The sequence below is a fragment of the Coptis chinensis genome, chromosome 3 (genome assembly GCF_015680905.1).
Source record: "Coptis chinensis isolate HL-2020 chromosome 3, ASM1568090v1, whole genome shotgun sequence".
NCBI classification, from domain to species: domain Eukaryota; kingdom Viridiplantae; phylum Streptophyta; class Magnoliopsida; order Ranunculales; family Ranunculaceae; genus Coptis; species Coptis chinensis.
Window position 1 is genome coordinate 121,855,643 of NC_141458.1, and position 17,993 is coordinate 121,873,635.

The window sequence follows — 17,993 nt, forward strand, 5'->3', positions numbered from 1 at the left end:
AATCATTTATCTTGGAAAGGAGATTACCTAGTTGTATATAAAGGTAACCTCCTCCCATTAAGACTTACCTCAATGAATAAGAATTTTTTCTATCTCATTCTCTCAATGATTCAATACATGTTAAGTTAGTGTGGTGTTCTCTCTAAGTTGGTTTAATTCTAACAGTGTTCTCTTCAAGTCGGTTTAATTCTAACAGTATGTTATTTGTTATTATTTTGTTTCTATGTTTGGTTTTTGATTTTTGGAAAGAGAAAGTAGGATTTGGATGACACCTAGGAAATGGAATCCCAAAAGAGTTATAGACGGGAGTCTGAGTAGAAGCGCTCTATTAGACCAAATATCATTTTTTTTGGTTGATCTATATTTGGTTATATTCTTACTTTGTTTCCTATGTTTTTGGCTATTTTATATTTTCGTTGATCTATATTTCGTTATATTCTTACTTTGTTTCCTATGTTTTTGGCTATTTTATCTGGTTAGTCCAATAAAATTCTGTCCAGATTTTTCCGTTTTTAGTTCTCCATATTTAGGGAGTCCGTAAGGTGTTCAAATAGATTTTTTGATTCTCTCCTTATATTTCTTCGATTTTATTCCTCCTTTGGAAACTTCTATTGATTTGACACTGAAATTGAAGTTACTTTCCAATTTCCATACGAATAATGCAATATAATCGTCATTATGAGCAAGATATCTTTCTTTTATTGGCCTAATCGTCATTATAAAGACCTCACTAGAAGCTCTAATCCTACGTGCTAGGTATCGACTTAAAATGGCTCTAATAGGTTTCATTTTCTCCTTAGCACTCTTGTTAATCGGCATGAGCTACTGTGGAGTTGATGGGAGGAGAAAATTTTCAAAAGAAGAAGATTTGGAGCTTGAAAAACAAATCAAGATCCTCAACAAACCATTCATCAAAACCATGAAGGTATTGTCGCAACTAGGACTACACCTAGTTTTGCTTTTTTTACTTTAGAACATTACTATTGGTTTAGTCTCCGTTCTAATAAAGTACACTGGCAAATAAGCACCCCTTCTATAAATCTCATGTGCGTTTTTGTTGAAAGAATAACGAATTTAACTCTCTATTCTAAGGACCTGTTCCGTATCAAGACTCAAGATCGAGACCTGACCTGTCATGACTGTATGTTGTATGTTTTGTAACCCACTAGCTAATTGAATTACACTTTGAAAGCAAAAAAAAAAAAAGGGTTAACGACCTCCCCCCACTAGATGAGGCAATGGGGGCTGTCATGACTGTATGCTGTATGTTCTGTAACCCGCTAGCTAATTGAATTACACTTTGAAAGCCAAAAAAAAAAAAATGATTAACGACCTCCCCAAAGATGAGGCAGGGGGATGATCTTAATTGGCTTATCTAGTGGGGTGGGGGTGGTTAGGTGGTAGACTTAGAATTTCAGTCAAAGTGGTATAAAAGAAAAAAAATATTACATAGTTGAGTTTCAAGTGGTAGACTTTAGTAGACAGCTTGTTTTCATAATATGGTTGGTAGACTAGGGGTCATTTGTTTTTGCCTCTTATAAAGATGTGGCCCAGTGATTTTGGACATTTTTTTGGTTTGTTTTTTGCCTATTATAAGAGGCATTCTACTAGAAATGTCTTATAAGAGGCTCTAATTCTATAAGTACCAAAATTGGATCTACTCAAATTCTATAAGTCTTATAACTTGAAAAATGACTCAAACACCCCCGTCCATATACCCCTAGCCTCATTTCTCTCTTCTTCCCTTTCCATTATCTTATTCTCCAAATAACTTCATTGCCCTAGCCACCACCGGCTACCACCACCACCACCACTGCCGCCACTACCACCACCAACACCATCACCACCAACCACCGTGTTATTAAAATTACCACCACTTCCACTACCACCATCACTACGATCGTGTTATTAAGACCAATATCATCACCTCCACTACTACTACCACTACCATCGTACTATTAAGACTATCACCACCACCACCACCGTGCTATTAAGACATCCACCACTTCTACTACTACCACCACCACCGAGCTATTAAAACCAATATCATCACCTGCACTACTACTACCACCACCGCCAATTAAGATAGTTTTTTAAAATCGATATTCTAATTATCAAAATTGATTTGAAACCGAAAATCAAACTATACGTTTGTTTCAAATTAATCTATTCAAGTTAAATGTGATGTAAAGTAGGGTTATATTTGTCAAATAAACATCTATAAGATGTCATGTATTTGTTTTTTCTATTTTTACAAGTGCTTATAAGAGGAATTTAAAATGAAAAACAAACCACTTTATAAGACCATCTTATAAGACCCTCTTATTGAAAATATCATCAATTATATCAGAAATATCATCAATATATCGATCAAAATCAACAATATTTAGTCAAAGTCAACAATATCGATCAAAGTCAACAATTTATATCGGATATATCGTATATATATCGGTCGATATATATCGTTATATTGAAAATTGCGATATATATCGGAAAAAAAATTCAATATTCGGTTGAGATATATCGAATATATTCATGTCGGTGTACCAAAAAAACGATATATATCGGCGATATATAGAATATATCGGTGATATTTTGGGCCTTGGTTAAACGTACCATATGTTTTGAGTATATTAAAACAAAATTGCACAAATTACCAATTAATTGTTTCAATATTTTATTTAGGATGAAGCAGGTGACATATTTGATTGTGTTGAGATAGAGAAGCAACCAGCATTTGATCATCCTTTACTTCGAAATCATAAAATTAAGGTATGCACCTCTTATAGCTTGTGTGTTCATAGAAGATATGATAATTTATACACAGGAGATATGATAATTTATACACATTATGCTAAATACTAATCATTAGAAATACTAATTAAGATGTTAGTTATTTGGTTGGTGAGCATTAGAAATACTAATTAAATTCCAACTATATATAATAAGTTAAAGTGTATAATTCGATTGTAATCATTTTGGTGGTATATATGGTTATAAGCAAAGACCAAAATATCAAATTCGGTGAATATCTCGATGTACCCATGTATCGGAAATATCAGAGATATCTATTTTTTTGTTGACCAATCAAAATTTTATTTTGTATGTCGATATATTAAAAATATCGATAATTATATCATAAATATCATCAATATATCGATCAAAGTCAACTATCTCGGTGATATTTTGGGCCTTAGTTATAAGAGACGGTGGAAACTAGAAAATAAGTAACGCTACTGCTAGAGTAAAAGGAGAAAAATTTATTTCCTTTCTCTTTTGGAGTAATGGTACATAAAAATAAATAAATTACAACCGAGTTGTGATTATTGGTGGAAAACCATTTCTAAATTTGCGGACTTGAGATTCCAATGATAAGTTCTCTCATTTCTATAGATCTATGCGCCAAAGACATTCATTCTTACAATGTTCTTTCTTTTCTCGTAAAATCATAAAATCCTCATTTTAAATAAGTTTTGTATGTTGCTAATTTTCTACTTATACAATCATGCCTCGCAATTTTAATGCCTTTGCCATGTACCGTTATGGAGGAAGGATTCCTATAACATAAGTTAGTTTACCAAAAATTAGTTTTTATGTGAATGGTACAACCTTTGTAACTTCATGGTATACCCATGGACTGGCCAATTTATTTTTAATGTTGCATGACTTGTTGTAGGGGTGGGAATTTGGCCCTAACGACCCTAACCCGGCCCTGACCGACCCGACCCTAAGCCCTATAAAGCCCTCACAACTAAATCCCTCACAGAGTTTAGGGCAGGGCCGACCCGGCCCTAATGCCTTCTAAGGCAGGGTCAGGGCTAAGGTTCTGAAACATAGGCCCGACCCTAACCAAGCCCTAACTAAGCTCTAGTTATAATTTCACTATAAAATACACAACTAAAACTATCCAACTCCTTGTTACATATTTTCAATTAAAATAGCACTGTCCTTTGTAATTTATCACTTACCGTATTGGTACTTCTAATAACTTGTCTTATATCATAAAAACTTGTAAACCTAATTGTTTCTATCTGACAACTCATGTACATCTCACAACTCCCCGTCTAACCTAGTCGCCAAGAACAATAATGAGCATTGGGCACTAGCCTAATGAAAAATAGGTTGACATCAGTAAAAACTCATTCCATACTCTTATTTGTATTTGTGTTCTTCAATGTTAAATGTAATTTTAGTGAGATTTGAGTATAAGAAATAACGGATTTATGTCAGTGAAAGCTCATTCCAAAATGTGTCTTGTGCATTTTAACTGTAATTTTGAAATATAAATATGAGTCTCTATACTTCCGGTTTATTAGATTATGGATATGCATTTTAAATTGTTGGACTTATCAAGAATTATTACTAGATTGGTTGTTATTCAAATTTCAAAGTGGTGGGACTTTGAGTTTGCAAATCTTTGAAATTTTTTGTAATATAAATGAGTTTAAAACCGATCGCGAAAAAAGAAAAAATATATAGGCCGGCCCGACCCGCCCCCTAAACTGTTAAAGAGGGTTTAGGGTAGGGTCAGGGCTTGAAATTTAGACTTATGACCTGGCCCGACCCGGCCCTAATAACTGAAAGGCTTTAAATGTTTAGGGTCGGGCTAGCCTGACCCGGCCCATTGCCCACCCCTAACTTGTTGTATAACTTATTGTAAGCTTGTTGTAGTCATGTAATAATGAGTAGTGCTACACGCAGGGCCGGCTCTGGGGCAAGGCCAACTAGGCGGCCGCCTAGGGCCCCCGAGTCAAAGCCCAATAATAAGGCCCCCATTCAATGTTTAGGTCTGGAGTTTGTCTACTATTATCAAATGATCTGGATACAAAAATATTCATAAAGAGAGTCAAACCTGGGGTAATTGTAGAGAAATTAGAATAGCAACCAACTACACTAATTAATTTTGGATGCTTATTAGGCATTTAAAATACTTTTGTAGCATAAACAATAGGTTACTTAGGCCACTTTTTAAGAATTCGTCTTGGGCCCCAACTATCTTAGAGCCGGCCCTGGCTACACGGATTTATTTTTTAGACTTACTATTGTGACTCACTATTTGGATAATATTAGTTTGCAGTGCAATATATACAGACACATACTTTTATGTAAATCAATAATTATGATTTTTGACACATACGTAGGTCCAAATAGTAGATCAAATAAGTAAATAAGTGGGTCGGTGTATAGTAATTTCATGAACAGAATTGTTTCTCCATTTATTTTTACTTTTTCCTTTTGGAGCTAGATGAGGCCCTCATATCCAAGACAATCGAACAAAGAAACTACATCAACCTACAGAAAGTCGGCTGCACTGTTAAAACCTATAGGATGTCATGAAGGAACCGTGCCAATTCGGAGGACTCAAAAAGAAGATTTAATTAGAGCTCAATCTTTCTTAGAACTACATAACGATACTTTTGGTCCACTCACAACTGAGATTCCGGGTAAACACGTAAGTTGCTTATATATGGTCATTCTCTCTTTATCTATTTTCTTGTGACATGGTATAAATATTTGAATTTATTTCGTTCCTAAATTGTCTCAAAAAAAAAAAATTTCGATAAACAAACTGTCTCAATTAATTTGCTCATGTATGGGTTTGGATTTGGACTAGTAGACAGATTATGTGATATATGTTAAAATCATTATGTAAGGCCCCTGTCAATTGGTTAGAAACAATGTCAAATTTTTTTATTTTATTTTATTTTTTCTTAGTATGCAGTTGTAAGATCAGATCCGACGTGGGCAAAATTATATACTGGAGTCGAAGGATATTTTAACATACTAAATCCAACTCTTCAAGGTAATCAACAATGGAGTTCAAGCCAAATGTCGATTGAAAATGGACCACCGGATGACTTTAACTCTATTCATGTTGGGTGGGCGGTGAGTCAAGCTGATCACGCTAATCATAATTTTGTTCTTAGAAGTTCCAAGATTAAAGCATATGGGTCTGTTTGAAAGTTTTCCTATAGAATTGGAAATATAATTTCAAGACTTGCAATTTTAAGTAGTTAAATTTTTTGAATGTATGGAAATCTAAAGTTTCTGCCTCTTATAGAAACTTATAATTCCTTGATTTTGGGGATTTGAAGTTTCCATTCCGGTGTAGAAAAGGTTGCCAAACAGAGTGATTTTTAATTTTCGGAAATATATTCTGAATTCCACCTAAAATCCTAGTTGCCAAACACACCCTATGTGAATTTATATTATCAATCACCTTTTTACAAAGTTATTTCTATAAATTTTGGACGTGCTGGAATTAACAGGTATCAACAGGAGTATTTGGAGATAATAAGACTCGATTGTTTACATATTGGAAAGTGAGTAATTTTCTCTATCATTTCATTGATCGTTTGAATTATACATAGGGTTAATGAGTATTAAACACACACACACACCCCACTAGATGGGAAATTAGGTTCTCCCACTTTCTCTCTCTACAAACAAATAAAACACGGTCAATTCAATTTTTTTTTTTTTTTTTTTTTTTGGGGGGGGATCCTAATTTCCCATCTAGGGGGGTGGGGGTGGTAATACTCGTTCAAGGCCCAAAATTTCGATATTGGTTAATATATCGGTGTACCCAAAAACTGAGATATATCGGATATATCGGATATATCGGATATCTCGGTTTTTTTGGTGACCAGTCTAAAGTTTCTAAAATATCGAATATCTCACCGATATATCTCGGATATCTCGCCGATATATCTCGGATATATCGGATATTTCGGAAATTTCAATATTAAGTTATTAACAATTGGTCAAAAAGTCAACTGATATATATCGATTATCTCGGAAATATCGATTATATCGGCGATATAAACTTTCATATCGGAAATTCCGATATATCTCGGAAAAAAAGGGGTTCAATATTCGATGGATATATGTCGGAAATATCGATATCGGTGTACCAATTTACCGAGATATATCGGCGAGATATCGGATATCTCGGCGATATTTTGGGCCATGTACTCGTTAACCCTTATATATATTATGAAACGACATGCTATATTGCTATAGAGTAATACTACAATAACATGGGAAAAATGACACAGTGAAGACACAATGACGTAACATGTTACAACATCAATGTTGTAGTGGTGAAAATAAGAGTAAAAAATCTCTTTCTCTCACTCAAAACACTTCTTCTCTTTCCATTATCATTTTTTCATTTTTATTTTTCCATTTTCATCTTTTTTTTCATAGTAAACTATCTATTCCATTGATTTTTCATGGTACAATATTGATGTTGCAGTGGTTTTTATAGTGCAACATTGATATTGAAGTGATATTTCTCGGTGCAACAATCACGTTGCAGTGGTTTTCATGGTGCAACATTGATGTTGTAGTGATATTTTTTGGTACAACATTCACGTTGCTGGGATTTTCATAGTACAATATTGATGTTGTAGTGATATTTCTCGATACAACATTGATATTGCAGTGGTGATTTTTCATAGTACAACATTAATATTGCAATGCCACATCATTGTGTCGGTCAACTGTGTCAAATTCTCTATGTCAGTGTAGAATTATTGTATTGCTATATATGCATGGTGATTTTATCTGATTCTTTATTTATTTATATTAGGGAAAGGGAAACAACAAAGGGTGCTACAACTTCAATTGCGCGGGTTTCGTACAAGTCGACAAAGACCATCCCATTGGCAGAGTTCTTCCAACCACTGTATATGATCAAACGCCCACTGAGATTCCACTTCTTATTCATCAGGTAAAGTGAGATATTCATTTTATACAATTCAGAATCAAAGCTAGGTCCAATAGATTTTACTGTGGAAGAAAAACACACACACACTTTTTCTATTAGATTATTCAGGGCCTCTTATAAAGGCGATATTGTCCATTCCAAACTAATGACGACGTGTCATTTTTGTGGAAGGTTCACTAATCTTACTTGTATCTAATTTTTTTTTACAAGGACAAAAGTACTAAGGATTGGTGGCTGGTTAATCTGGATAACAAATCCATAAGTTATGGTTATTGGCCAATGGAATTGCTCCCTCAATTGACAGGAGGTGCTCTTTCCGTTGCCTGGGGAGGAGTCACAAAAGGAGATGTAAATCAATTAAGTCCAGAAATGGGAAGCGGATATTTCCCTGATGGTGTATTTAAGCATACAGGCTATTTTGTACGTGTCAAAGTAACCGACACGTCTTATGTTGCGACAGACCCCGATAGTTTTTTCGTGGAAACATATTCAGATGTGAGAAACTGCTATGACGTGAAAACTTATGGTCTCGGAAAAATAGATGGATATACATTCATGTACGGAGGTCCCGGAGGAAATTGCAGTAGAGTTTGACATAATTTTCTGTTAGAGTGTGTGGACCGAAAGGAATAGTCCCACATTGAACAAGAAAGGAGTTCATCATGGGTTGATAAAGTGGGAAGATCACTAACTAAGCATCGGTGCCTTTAAGATAAAACCCCACACCCATGGCCAAGATGTGGCCCAAGCTCAATGGGTGGTTAAGTGGGGGACAATATCGGTACTAGTTATCCCATGGGCGCGAGAGGAGGAGGCCCAGCATGGTGTACCCGTGTCCTAACAATCGGTATCGAGCCGATGGTTCGGCAGGGACAAAGGCAACCGATCATGCGTAATCGAGATGAAATCATTCAAAATTTTGGAGGCCCGGTGAAGCCATGAACTTCAGTGGAGTTGCTTAACGGCGTGCCCGATTAATCAAGATTGGTGCCCCTGGATGTTGTAGAGATTCGAGAGGGTGTAACTCGAGTTGGATCTAGCAACATGGAATGATGTTCGAGGTGGAGTAAGCTCGAGGTTGAGAAAAATCCCCTCCCTCGAGGCCCGCCGCAACACCCGTGAGCTCGCATGGATCGTGCTCGACGATGAGCGAATGTACTCCTCCTGGAGTTGGTCTAAGGTGGAGATACTCCTTTGGAGTTCGGGTCCAAGGTGGAGATTGTTAGAGTGTGTGGACCGAAGGAATAGTCCCACATTGAACAAGAAAGGAGTTCATCATGGGTTGATAAAGTGGGAAGATCACTAACTAGTACCGAGGCCTTTTAAGATAAAACCCCACACCCATGGCCAAGATGTGGCCCAAGCTCAATGGGTGGTTAAGTGGGGGACAATATCGGTACTAGTTATCCCATGGGCGCGGAGGCCCAGGCCTGGCGGGTGTACCCAGGTCCTAACATTTTCATGGTTGTAGAGCACAGTAAACTTGATAGGGGAAGCAAGGAGCACGTCCACGTTCTTTGTTGATGTAGTTTTTATTAATTAAATGTTTTTTTCGAAATAAAAAAAATTCTGGTTAGTCAGTTCGTGATTTTATGTTAATTGTTCCCAAATAAAAAGTTCTTAGATATTAACACATGTACCATTGTTATACAAGTATGTAAAGGTTGGATTTGGATATTCCTTACAGATGTAGGCAATTTGGGGGAGAAAGGGTTGATTGATTGAGTTTTACCGAGTTCGTATGGACGAACTGTTTACGTATCAAGCTCTATCAGGGGGAATTTGAATCAGATCATACGTAGTTTCTCATCCTTTTTATATAGGCAAGGTATTTGCACCTCTTGATCTCCCGCGTCATGTCAGGTCTTCAGGTCACTTGCGAGCCATGATGGCGAGTAATGGACATTTATTGTGATGCGTGCCTGAAGTTTCAGTTTTGATAGCAGTCATAAAGACATACGTTATTAGCCGTTGTGGGATAGGGAGAACGAGCATTGAGGAGATCACTTTTGGGCGAGATCGTTTACTCTACTCGAGTCATTTTGAAGCGAGCTCGCAGGACGAGTACATGAGATCGGTTGGTGGTGACATCGCTCTGGGCGCGAGTTGCATAAGTCACTTGCCTAAGTCAAGTCTCTATAGAGTGAGCTCGGAGGACGAGGACATGAAGTCGGTTAATAGTTCTGTATATGGTTATAACACCTCGTCTTTTATTTGTTTTTCCTATAATAATAGTAGTATTAATAATAATAATAATAATAATGAAATAGATAAAACAGATATATGATAACTATCAGCTTAGGGATAAAAGTCTCGTAAGTAACTAGATAAGTGTTATCCTTGTTTTTCGGGGAGGTTTAAAAAAAAAAAAAAAAAAAAAAAAAAAAAAAGTTTCTCACGTAGAGTTTTCAGGGGAAAAAAAGGGAGTTGTACTGAAAGAAGAAAATGTTTTGAACGAGGAAGATCGTCCTTTCGCGCAACAGTCGACTTCGGTCTTTCGAGATTTTTCTCGCTGTTCGGTTTATAAACAGTGAGTAGTCTGAAGATATATATATATATATATATATATATATATATATATATATATATTATATTTGTTTATGCTAATCATATCAGTAATACTGTTTCCATATTTTGAGATATTGTAAACCCTGTTAATGGTGTCGGCTGTTAAATACAAAATTTAGCAGTACTACAGTATGTAAAACTCTGATGAATTTGAGAATTTAAAACTGTCGAAGCCTTGACACCGGTTGTTAATGGCGCGCCCATCGTAACCAAATCGCTATATATATTTTGGTTGTGTTTGAATAATGTGTTTTGTTTGATTGTGTGGTGATGTTAACTGTTGTGGTTATAATTGAATTGAATGGTGGTTGTGGTGGGTTTTACTTGGTTGTTAGTCGTTGGATGGTGAAGAATAGAGTGGGTGCTGGAGAGCGTGAGGGGAAGCTTTGGAACCGGCGCATTAATGGAGGTCAATGTCGATCCAGTGTGAGGGACGAAATTGATAAACAATGATTTGGGTTTTTGGAAGGAATTAAAGTAGTAGGGATTTTGTTGTAGGTTAACTTCGATTAGTTGGAGAGGTGAGTGGTGGTCCGGCGAGTGAAGCTTTAGCAGACCATTAATGAAGTCGATTTGGGATTTTCGCAGTATAAGGGAATTGGGATTTTGGGTATCGGCAAATTGGGGGTTTGAAGGAGAGTAAAACCGTGGGGTTCATAGTGGAGATAGGTTGGTTGGTGGTGGTGGCTGATCGGTGGAAGGTGTTGTGAGGAAGGAGATGAACAGTGAATTTCGATTTGGGCTTGGGCCAAATCGTGGGTGGGCTTATGTGTTTTAAATTTCAGATTTTCATTTTTGGACTTAAGTTTTTGACTTTGGGCTTTTGGGTTAGAGGAGTTTGGGGCTGGTTGACTTTGACTGTTGACCAGAGTTGACTTTTAACTCGGATTATGATTCTGTTTATTAGGATAGGTCTAGGACTATTAGCATGCTTGACTTTAGGCTAAGACCTTTCTAAATATACTTGTGTACGTGTATTTACTACTCTGTGATATTTTAGTCTTTTATGATACACAACGTTATGACACTTATACATCCGTGAAATTAATAACGCGTAAACCAAAAATACATTAATTAAGATATTCCTTCATTCTCTGAAATAATATATGCAATAAAGTTCAATAATGCGTAAACAAAATTTACCGCACCCTTTTAGAACTCTCCACGCCTCAAGTTTTGGAATTGAGTTTTATGACTGATGATGTCATATATTACGTGGGTATTTATTGAATGTGCCATAAATGGCCCATTAGCGTTATATATGGGTATTCATTGAATGTGCCATAAATGACCGGGTATTCATTAAATGTGCCATGAATGACCAGATTGTTTGGACTGCCCTAAAGAGGAACTAAGGTATTCGCCTTGCGGGTTAGTTGTATTCCTTGAGTGTACGGGAATGTAGGGTTGGGTATTCCTTGAATGTGGCGGGAATGACCCAGGGCATTCATTGAATGTGTCATGAATGACCCGTTAGTAATATGATAGGTATTCCTTGAATGTGGCGGGAATGACCTAAGGTATTAATTGAATGTGTCATGAATGACCTGAGTTTTTGTGCCCAAAGAGATTGTGAAATATGTGTATGAAATCTCAGAGGTGGTTATGATATTGTGGTATTCTGTGGGAGAGAGGCACACAGGAATGTGTGATTTGGCAAATGTGTGGAGTGCAAATCGTGGAGTAGGTACTAAAGGGTGGGTGTATGATAAGAGCCCAAAATTGTAGTTTTAACCCTGTAACAGTCATACTTTTAGACCAATCATGTGAGTAATAATTAAGAGTTAATATCGACACGTGTTTTATGCATTTCAGCTTCAAAGTCCATTATGTGCAGAAATGTGTCACTTAAGCGAGATAAAGGAGCAAAGGTCGGTTCTAAGGAGTTCTGTGATTAAAGACCAAGATTCAAGAAGACAAAGCCTTTTCTAAAGCCGGGCCAAAGCTGAAAAGTCGACGCTGGCAGAACAACACTCAAAGTCGCAGAACTTCCGGGTCAGTATCTTTGGACTCGGACTCGAATTGGGCCTACCTTATGTCAAAACGACCGCTCGGAAATAGCTTTCCAATGGTCTAAGCCTTGACCCAATCAAAGGAACAAAAGTAGACGAAAAGTCTGTTGAAGCCAACTGCAGCTGAAGAGGCCTTTTTGGACTGAAAGAATTGGGTTTTGGGCCTGATTCTCTGGCCCAAAACATGGATCCAAGCCCATGCATGATTTTTGGATCTGAACATATAAAAACCAAAGCTTAGCTCTTTGTTAATGGTAGCTAGTTAGACCTAAAACAATAGATAATTCTAAATCTAGTTTTTCATTAAATAAAATTAAGTTTAGTTTAGTTTAAATTCAATTCTTGTTTTAGATTAAACTCTTAGAATCATTGTTCTTAATTAGTTTGATAAATAAAATAGCTAGTTTGTTAATTTCGATTTTTGTCATTTCAATTTATAGATCTAATTCTAATCCTTGTTGAGTATCATTTCTGAATTGTTAAAATTAGATTGAAGTATTGTTAGTTAAATTAGGCAAGTTAGAATTTTGGCTGACATACCAATCACTACACCTCTAGCTATTATCCCACCCACCACACCCGACATAATGGTGAAGAAAGAGACTCTCTCTCCCGACTTTTTACAAAGCCTCGAGTGATAGCCCTAAATCTTGCATCGTTCTAGCGTAGTAATAAATTGGGAGATTTTGAATACCCCCAAACATATTTAATTTGTTACCCGCTTTCCATGGGTTAGACCATGAAAAACCTTATCAACACACGCTCGTAGGATTGAACAAGTCCTTACAACATTCCATCATCCGGTTGGGTGCCAGAACAAATTAAACCGAGGGTATTTCCCTTCACCTTAGCCGATAAAGGCGGCGTCTTGTCTTGGCGCCGCTGCTTAACTAACTCTGTGGACTCGTGGGCTAAATTTGTTCAAACTATTTATGGAACATTTTACCCACCCCAAAAGACAGAGATGAGATGCTATCCAAGATTCATTTCTTTTCGACAAAATCCTCATGAATTATTTTCAGAGGCTTGGAATCGTTTCACCGATCTCCTTATAGAATGTCCACATCATAACCTAGCGAAAGACACGTTAGTTCGTGCCTTTTCAAAGAACTTCTACACCACCATAAAGAAGTCCTTGACATAATGAATGGGGTAGTTTCCTAAGTAAAAAGGAGCCTGGGAGGCTTACAAATTTTAGAAGATCAAACTAAACGCATAATAATAATTGGGGGGGGTAGTGATGATATCCCCCGCCTCGCTAGTTCTTCTTTCTGTGACCGCCTCTTAAGCATCTTCTTGCAAAGAAGGATGCTAAGCGTAGATTAATCCGATGGATCCTTCTCCGCAAGAGTTCACATTAGAAATAAAGGACAAAAAGGGGTTGAAAACGAGTTGCCGACCACTTATCTAGACTTACAAACGACGACGATAATAGTGATTCCGAGTCCATCTGGGACTCCTTTCGTGATAAGCATCTGTATGCTATTTTTTCAGCACCATGGTATGCTGACATTGTAAATTATTTAGCGGCGGATGTTATACCTTATAATTGGTCAAGAAATGAACGTAAGAAGTTCTTGGCCAGAGTTAAGTTATACTACTTGGATGAGCCCTACCTTTTTAAGTATCAGGCGGATCGATTATTCGTCGTTGCAGATTCCCGGTGAGAATATAATGAAGTTCTATCGTTCTGCCATGACAAAGAGTGTGGTGGCCATTTTAGTGGAATGAAAATAGCCGCTAAAGTTCTTCAATGTGGATTTTATTGGCCTACCATTTTTAAGGATGCCCAAGTGCATTGCAAGACGTGTATTCGTTGCCAACAACTCGGGCTTAATCACGGTTTAATATGATGCCATTAAATCCAATCTTGATAGTAGAAATTTTTGACGTTTGGGGCATTGATTTCATGGGTCCCTTCCCTGTTTTCCACGGTTTCATTTATATTCTAGTTGCCGTGCACTACGTGTCTAAATGGATAGAGGTCATGGCTTGCCGTAGCAAATGACCATAAGACAGTTGTATTTTTTATTAAGGAGTATATTTTCGTGGGTCGGGTTTGGCATTTCTAAAGCCATCATTAGTGATGGTGGAACACATTTTTGCAACAGAGTTGTTGCATCCCTAGTGAAAAAAGTATGGAGTTACACACAAAGTAGCAACTCCTTATCATCCACAAACTAGCGGACAAGTAGAAGTTTCTAATAGGGAAATCAAAAAGATTTTAGAAACAATCAGAACCCCGATAGGAAAGATCGGGTCGAAGCATCTATCGGATGCCTTATGGGCGATATAGGGCGGCTTTCAAAACTCCTATAGGTATGTCTCCCTTTAGACTTGTATTTGGGAAACCATGTCATTTGCGATTGAATTAGAGCACCGTGCTTTGTGGGCTATAAAACCTTAACTTCAATATTGATGAGGCGGTGTCAAACGCAAGTTGCAATTGAATGAGCTTGAAGAAATCCGTAGCGATTCTTACGATCTCGCTGAAGGATTATAAAGCTAACATGAAACGTGCTCATGATAAGCAAATCTTGGCGAAAGAGTTTGTGGTTGGTCAAAAGGTTTTGCTTTACAACTCCCGCCTACATATTTTCCCGTGGAAACTAAAACCCGTTGGTCCGGTCCTTTTCTCGTTATCAAGTCACCCCTTACGGGCAATTACCTTGGTAAATCCAAAGGACAACAGTACCTTTCAAGTTAATGGTCAACGGCTAAAACATTTTCACTAACTTCGCCCCCCGATGTAGGAAGTCCTTTTACCGGGACCTCGCCTATGAGGATTGACCTTTGTCACTTGGTGTACTTCCTTTCACTTCCATATAGTGGTAAGTGCACCATTCAGTAACCGGCCCTCCCTATGGAGTGTGGCTGTAAGTACCGGATCCTAAGTCCATGGTTAACATAATTCACGTTTTCCACTTTTACATGTTTTCTCGGTTTTGAGTCATGTTCTCTATGGGGTGAATTATGTATTTATTGTTTTTCGTTTTTTCCTATAATAAACTAATAAAAAAAAAAAAAAAAAGGAAGGAAACCTAACTAAACCCACGCCAAGCAATTAAACCAAACCGACATCTTCTCCAAACCATTACTACCACCAACCCCAACAATTTTAAAACTCAAAATGACCACCAATTCAAACTTCAACCGCCACCGCACCCACCATCGCCACCACCGTAGTTTTTAGTTGTTTTACATCAAACTCGCCTCCTTCACCGCCTACAAAACCATTGGTTGTTTCAAAACTTCAATGGCGCTTACGACGAAGAATTGTCTCGAGCACGCTTATGCGTTGTTTCCTACCGTTTCGCCATTTTTACGACGCGGAGATGATTAGAGAAATTGGAATGGATGTGGTACTTTCGATCGAGGAGTTCTATCACTACGATTTGGTAGAACAGTTTTATAAGAAGCGAGAATCGAGGGGATATGATTTTCATTAAGGTAGCAGGAACGAGGAGGGAAGTAACGAGACGGTTGTTGGTCGAATTTGTTAGGAATTACCGAAAAGCAACCTAGAACGACCATTCGGGAATCCCAAAGATACCGGAGTTCCCGCTTTGATGAAAGATATTGTCGTGGAGGGTGAATACAATACGAAGTTCTCATTCGTTCGCCAATCAACCTCGAGAACCAATCAACCGGGTCAGCTCGGTGGATTGGTAGGAACGCCCCGAAAGACAAAGTCACCGTGATATCGGCCTCCGCAATGTCCGTGACGTTCTCGGATTTTGCAAACGAATAAGTATAATTTCTGCATCCTCGATTTAATTTTTAATGTCATTAGAGGAGTGGGAAAGAGCATGGCGCCTCTTCCCGTATTGATCACTAAGATCATGCTCTCATTTAGAGTTGTCACAAAATTTGCTCCTATTAAGATCAAATTGCATTCTAATGCAATTATCTATACGGATTGCATCCAAGAGACTTGGTCGTTGTCCGAAGGAAATGTGGTTGAGTCGGAGGATGAAAGGGAGGATATGACATGTCTAGATGACGATGCATTAGGTAGTTGTAGTTCTAATTTAGAACGCATGCAAGTGTTGCAAACTGGCTTGCGTTGCGTTTATGGTATTTGTGAAAATATCCGAGATAGACATGATCAGAAGTTCGAAATAAAGCAAACGAACCTTCGCGAGACTTGAAATGCTCGAAAGGGGTCGGGGACGATATCTTGTCTAACTTGGAGACTATCCACCAAAGATCACCAAGCCCAAGTATGTAGTACTTTCGGGATCGAGATGAAAGCACGGGCCGTTAGAATAGAGATGCTACGACGACGATGCCACCCGTGGAGGATTCTGTTTTTTAGCCGAAGTCCGAGAGGCATGAGCGTCATCGCCGAAGGACAGATGGCTCAAGCCATTCTTCATCCCAGGACCAATCTTCATCTCAGGGTTCATCTTCATCACATGGCTAGGTGTTCACCAGCAGTTTGTGTTCGATGTTATTTCATTGTTTTGATTGTTTTATTAGTTGGATTTTAATTCAGTTGTTAAATTTAAATATTAATGTGTTTGTTTTATGTTGTTTGGATTTAAATTTTTAATATAAATGGTTATTTTCGAATTGTACGTGTTTTTATCATTAATCCCACCTTCCCAAATTGTTTGAAGGTGGTAATATTTATACCAAGCATAATTCGTTATATGATCATCTTCTGTAAGGTTGTCTTGGAGTAAAGGTTGAGAATTTGGCCGATATCGGCATATCTATGAATGTGTGGTGGTAGCATGAAACCTAGGAGAGTTTAGAAGTTACTATCTAAATCCAGTATAAAAGATACCAGGGTTGTTAGAAAATCAAGAATATGGTTTGTTTCCGTTTTCGGGTTTGGAATTTTTCTATTTCCGAAAATTGCCTTAAAACAATTTGGCAACTTGCCGATTCATTTTGGAAGCTCATAACCTATTTAAACTCCCTCCATTCTACACTCACAAACCACACTACACCCCACCATCATCTCTCACCTTTCACTCCAAGCTTTTCCTTCTTTTTCCTCTTAAACTTCTGCTTCAGCACTTACGAGTGCACTTGCGCCTCAACAAAGTGCACCTGCGCCCTGTACACTTCCAGAAATTTTACTTAGAGCGCGACCCGCGCCCAAGTTGAGCGTGACTCGTGCCCAAACACTGTAATTCCAAAACACCGAGCTTAATTACGCAAGTGGAGCGCACTCAGCTACCGCCTTCCGCATTACACACGAAAATTTCCAATTTTCTCGAGGGTCGTTTCTAGGATTTTGGAGCTGTTCAAAAAGAGTAGTTGAGATGACATCTCCTATAGTCATACGAACAGTCTTTCAAGACGGTTGGGAATCGAGACCTATGGACATTGGTTCCGACCACAGGATCCCCCGCAGTTAGGATGGCGCCATCCACGGTAAGTGACGACGATTCATATTCAAAGACATCCTATCGCTTATTTCTACGACCACGTTAGATTCTATTGTAATCGGGATGGAGAACAAGAATTCTCCGTCGAGTCGATGACACGACACTAGAATTCAATAAAAAATGTGGTCGCTTTAGTTTCGTGGATTACCAATACCGATCCCCGTTCACACATGGGCCTATATGACCGATAATGCATACCTTTATGATTATACATATTTCCATGAGTATTATAGAGGAGGGTATTTCGAAAGTAATGGACCGTGGGCGATATAGCATTGC

The 17,993-nt window shown here is 37.9% G+C and overlaps 1 protein-coding gene and 1 pseudogene across 1 annotated transcript; one reads left to right on the top strand and one right to left on the bottom strand.

The window, feature by feature from the left end:
• Nucleotides 1–5,201: 5,201 nt before the first annotated feature.
• Nucleotides 5,202–9,426, top strand: LOC147513900 (protein neprosin-like). The gene is made up of 6 exons (XM_086599578.1): nt 5,202–5,452; nt 5,716–5,886; nt 6,270–6,323; nt 7,595–7,735; nt 7,943–8,330; nt 9,188–9,426. The coding sequence occupies exons 1-5, from the start codon at nt 5,246–5,248 to the stop codon at nt 8,324–8,326; spliced, it is 957 nt and encodes a 318-aa protein (XP_086455704.1). The 5' UTR covers nt 5,202–5,245; the 3' UTR covers nt 8,327–8,330; nt 9,188–9,426.
• Nucleotides 9,427–13,291: 3,865 nt separating this feature from the next.
• On the bottom strand, nt 13,292–13,386 carry LOC147513901 (small nucleolar RNA R71; annotated as a pseudogene).
• Between the last annotated feature and the right edge of the window lie 4,607 nt (nt 13,387–17,993).

Excerpts from the sequence above, each read along its gene's own strand:
- LOC147513900 (XM_086599578.1), top strand. The coding sequence starts at position 5,246 with ATGAGGCCCTCATATCCAAGACAATCGAACAAAGAAACTACATCAACC. Across the intron at positions 6,324-7,594 it reads GATTGTTTACATATTGGAAA|GGAAAGGGAAACAACAAAGG; the intron begins GTGAGTAATTTT and ends TATTTATATTAG. Across the intron at positions 7,736-7,942 it reads TTCCACTTCTTATTCATCAG|GACAAAAGTACTAAGGATTG; the intron begins GTAAAGTGAGAT and ends TTTTTTTACAAG.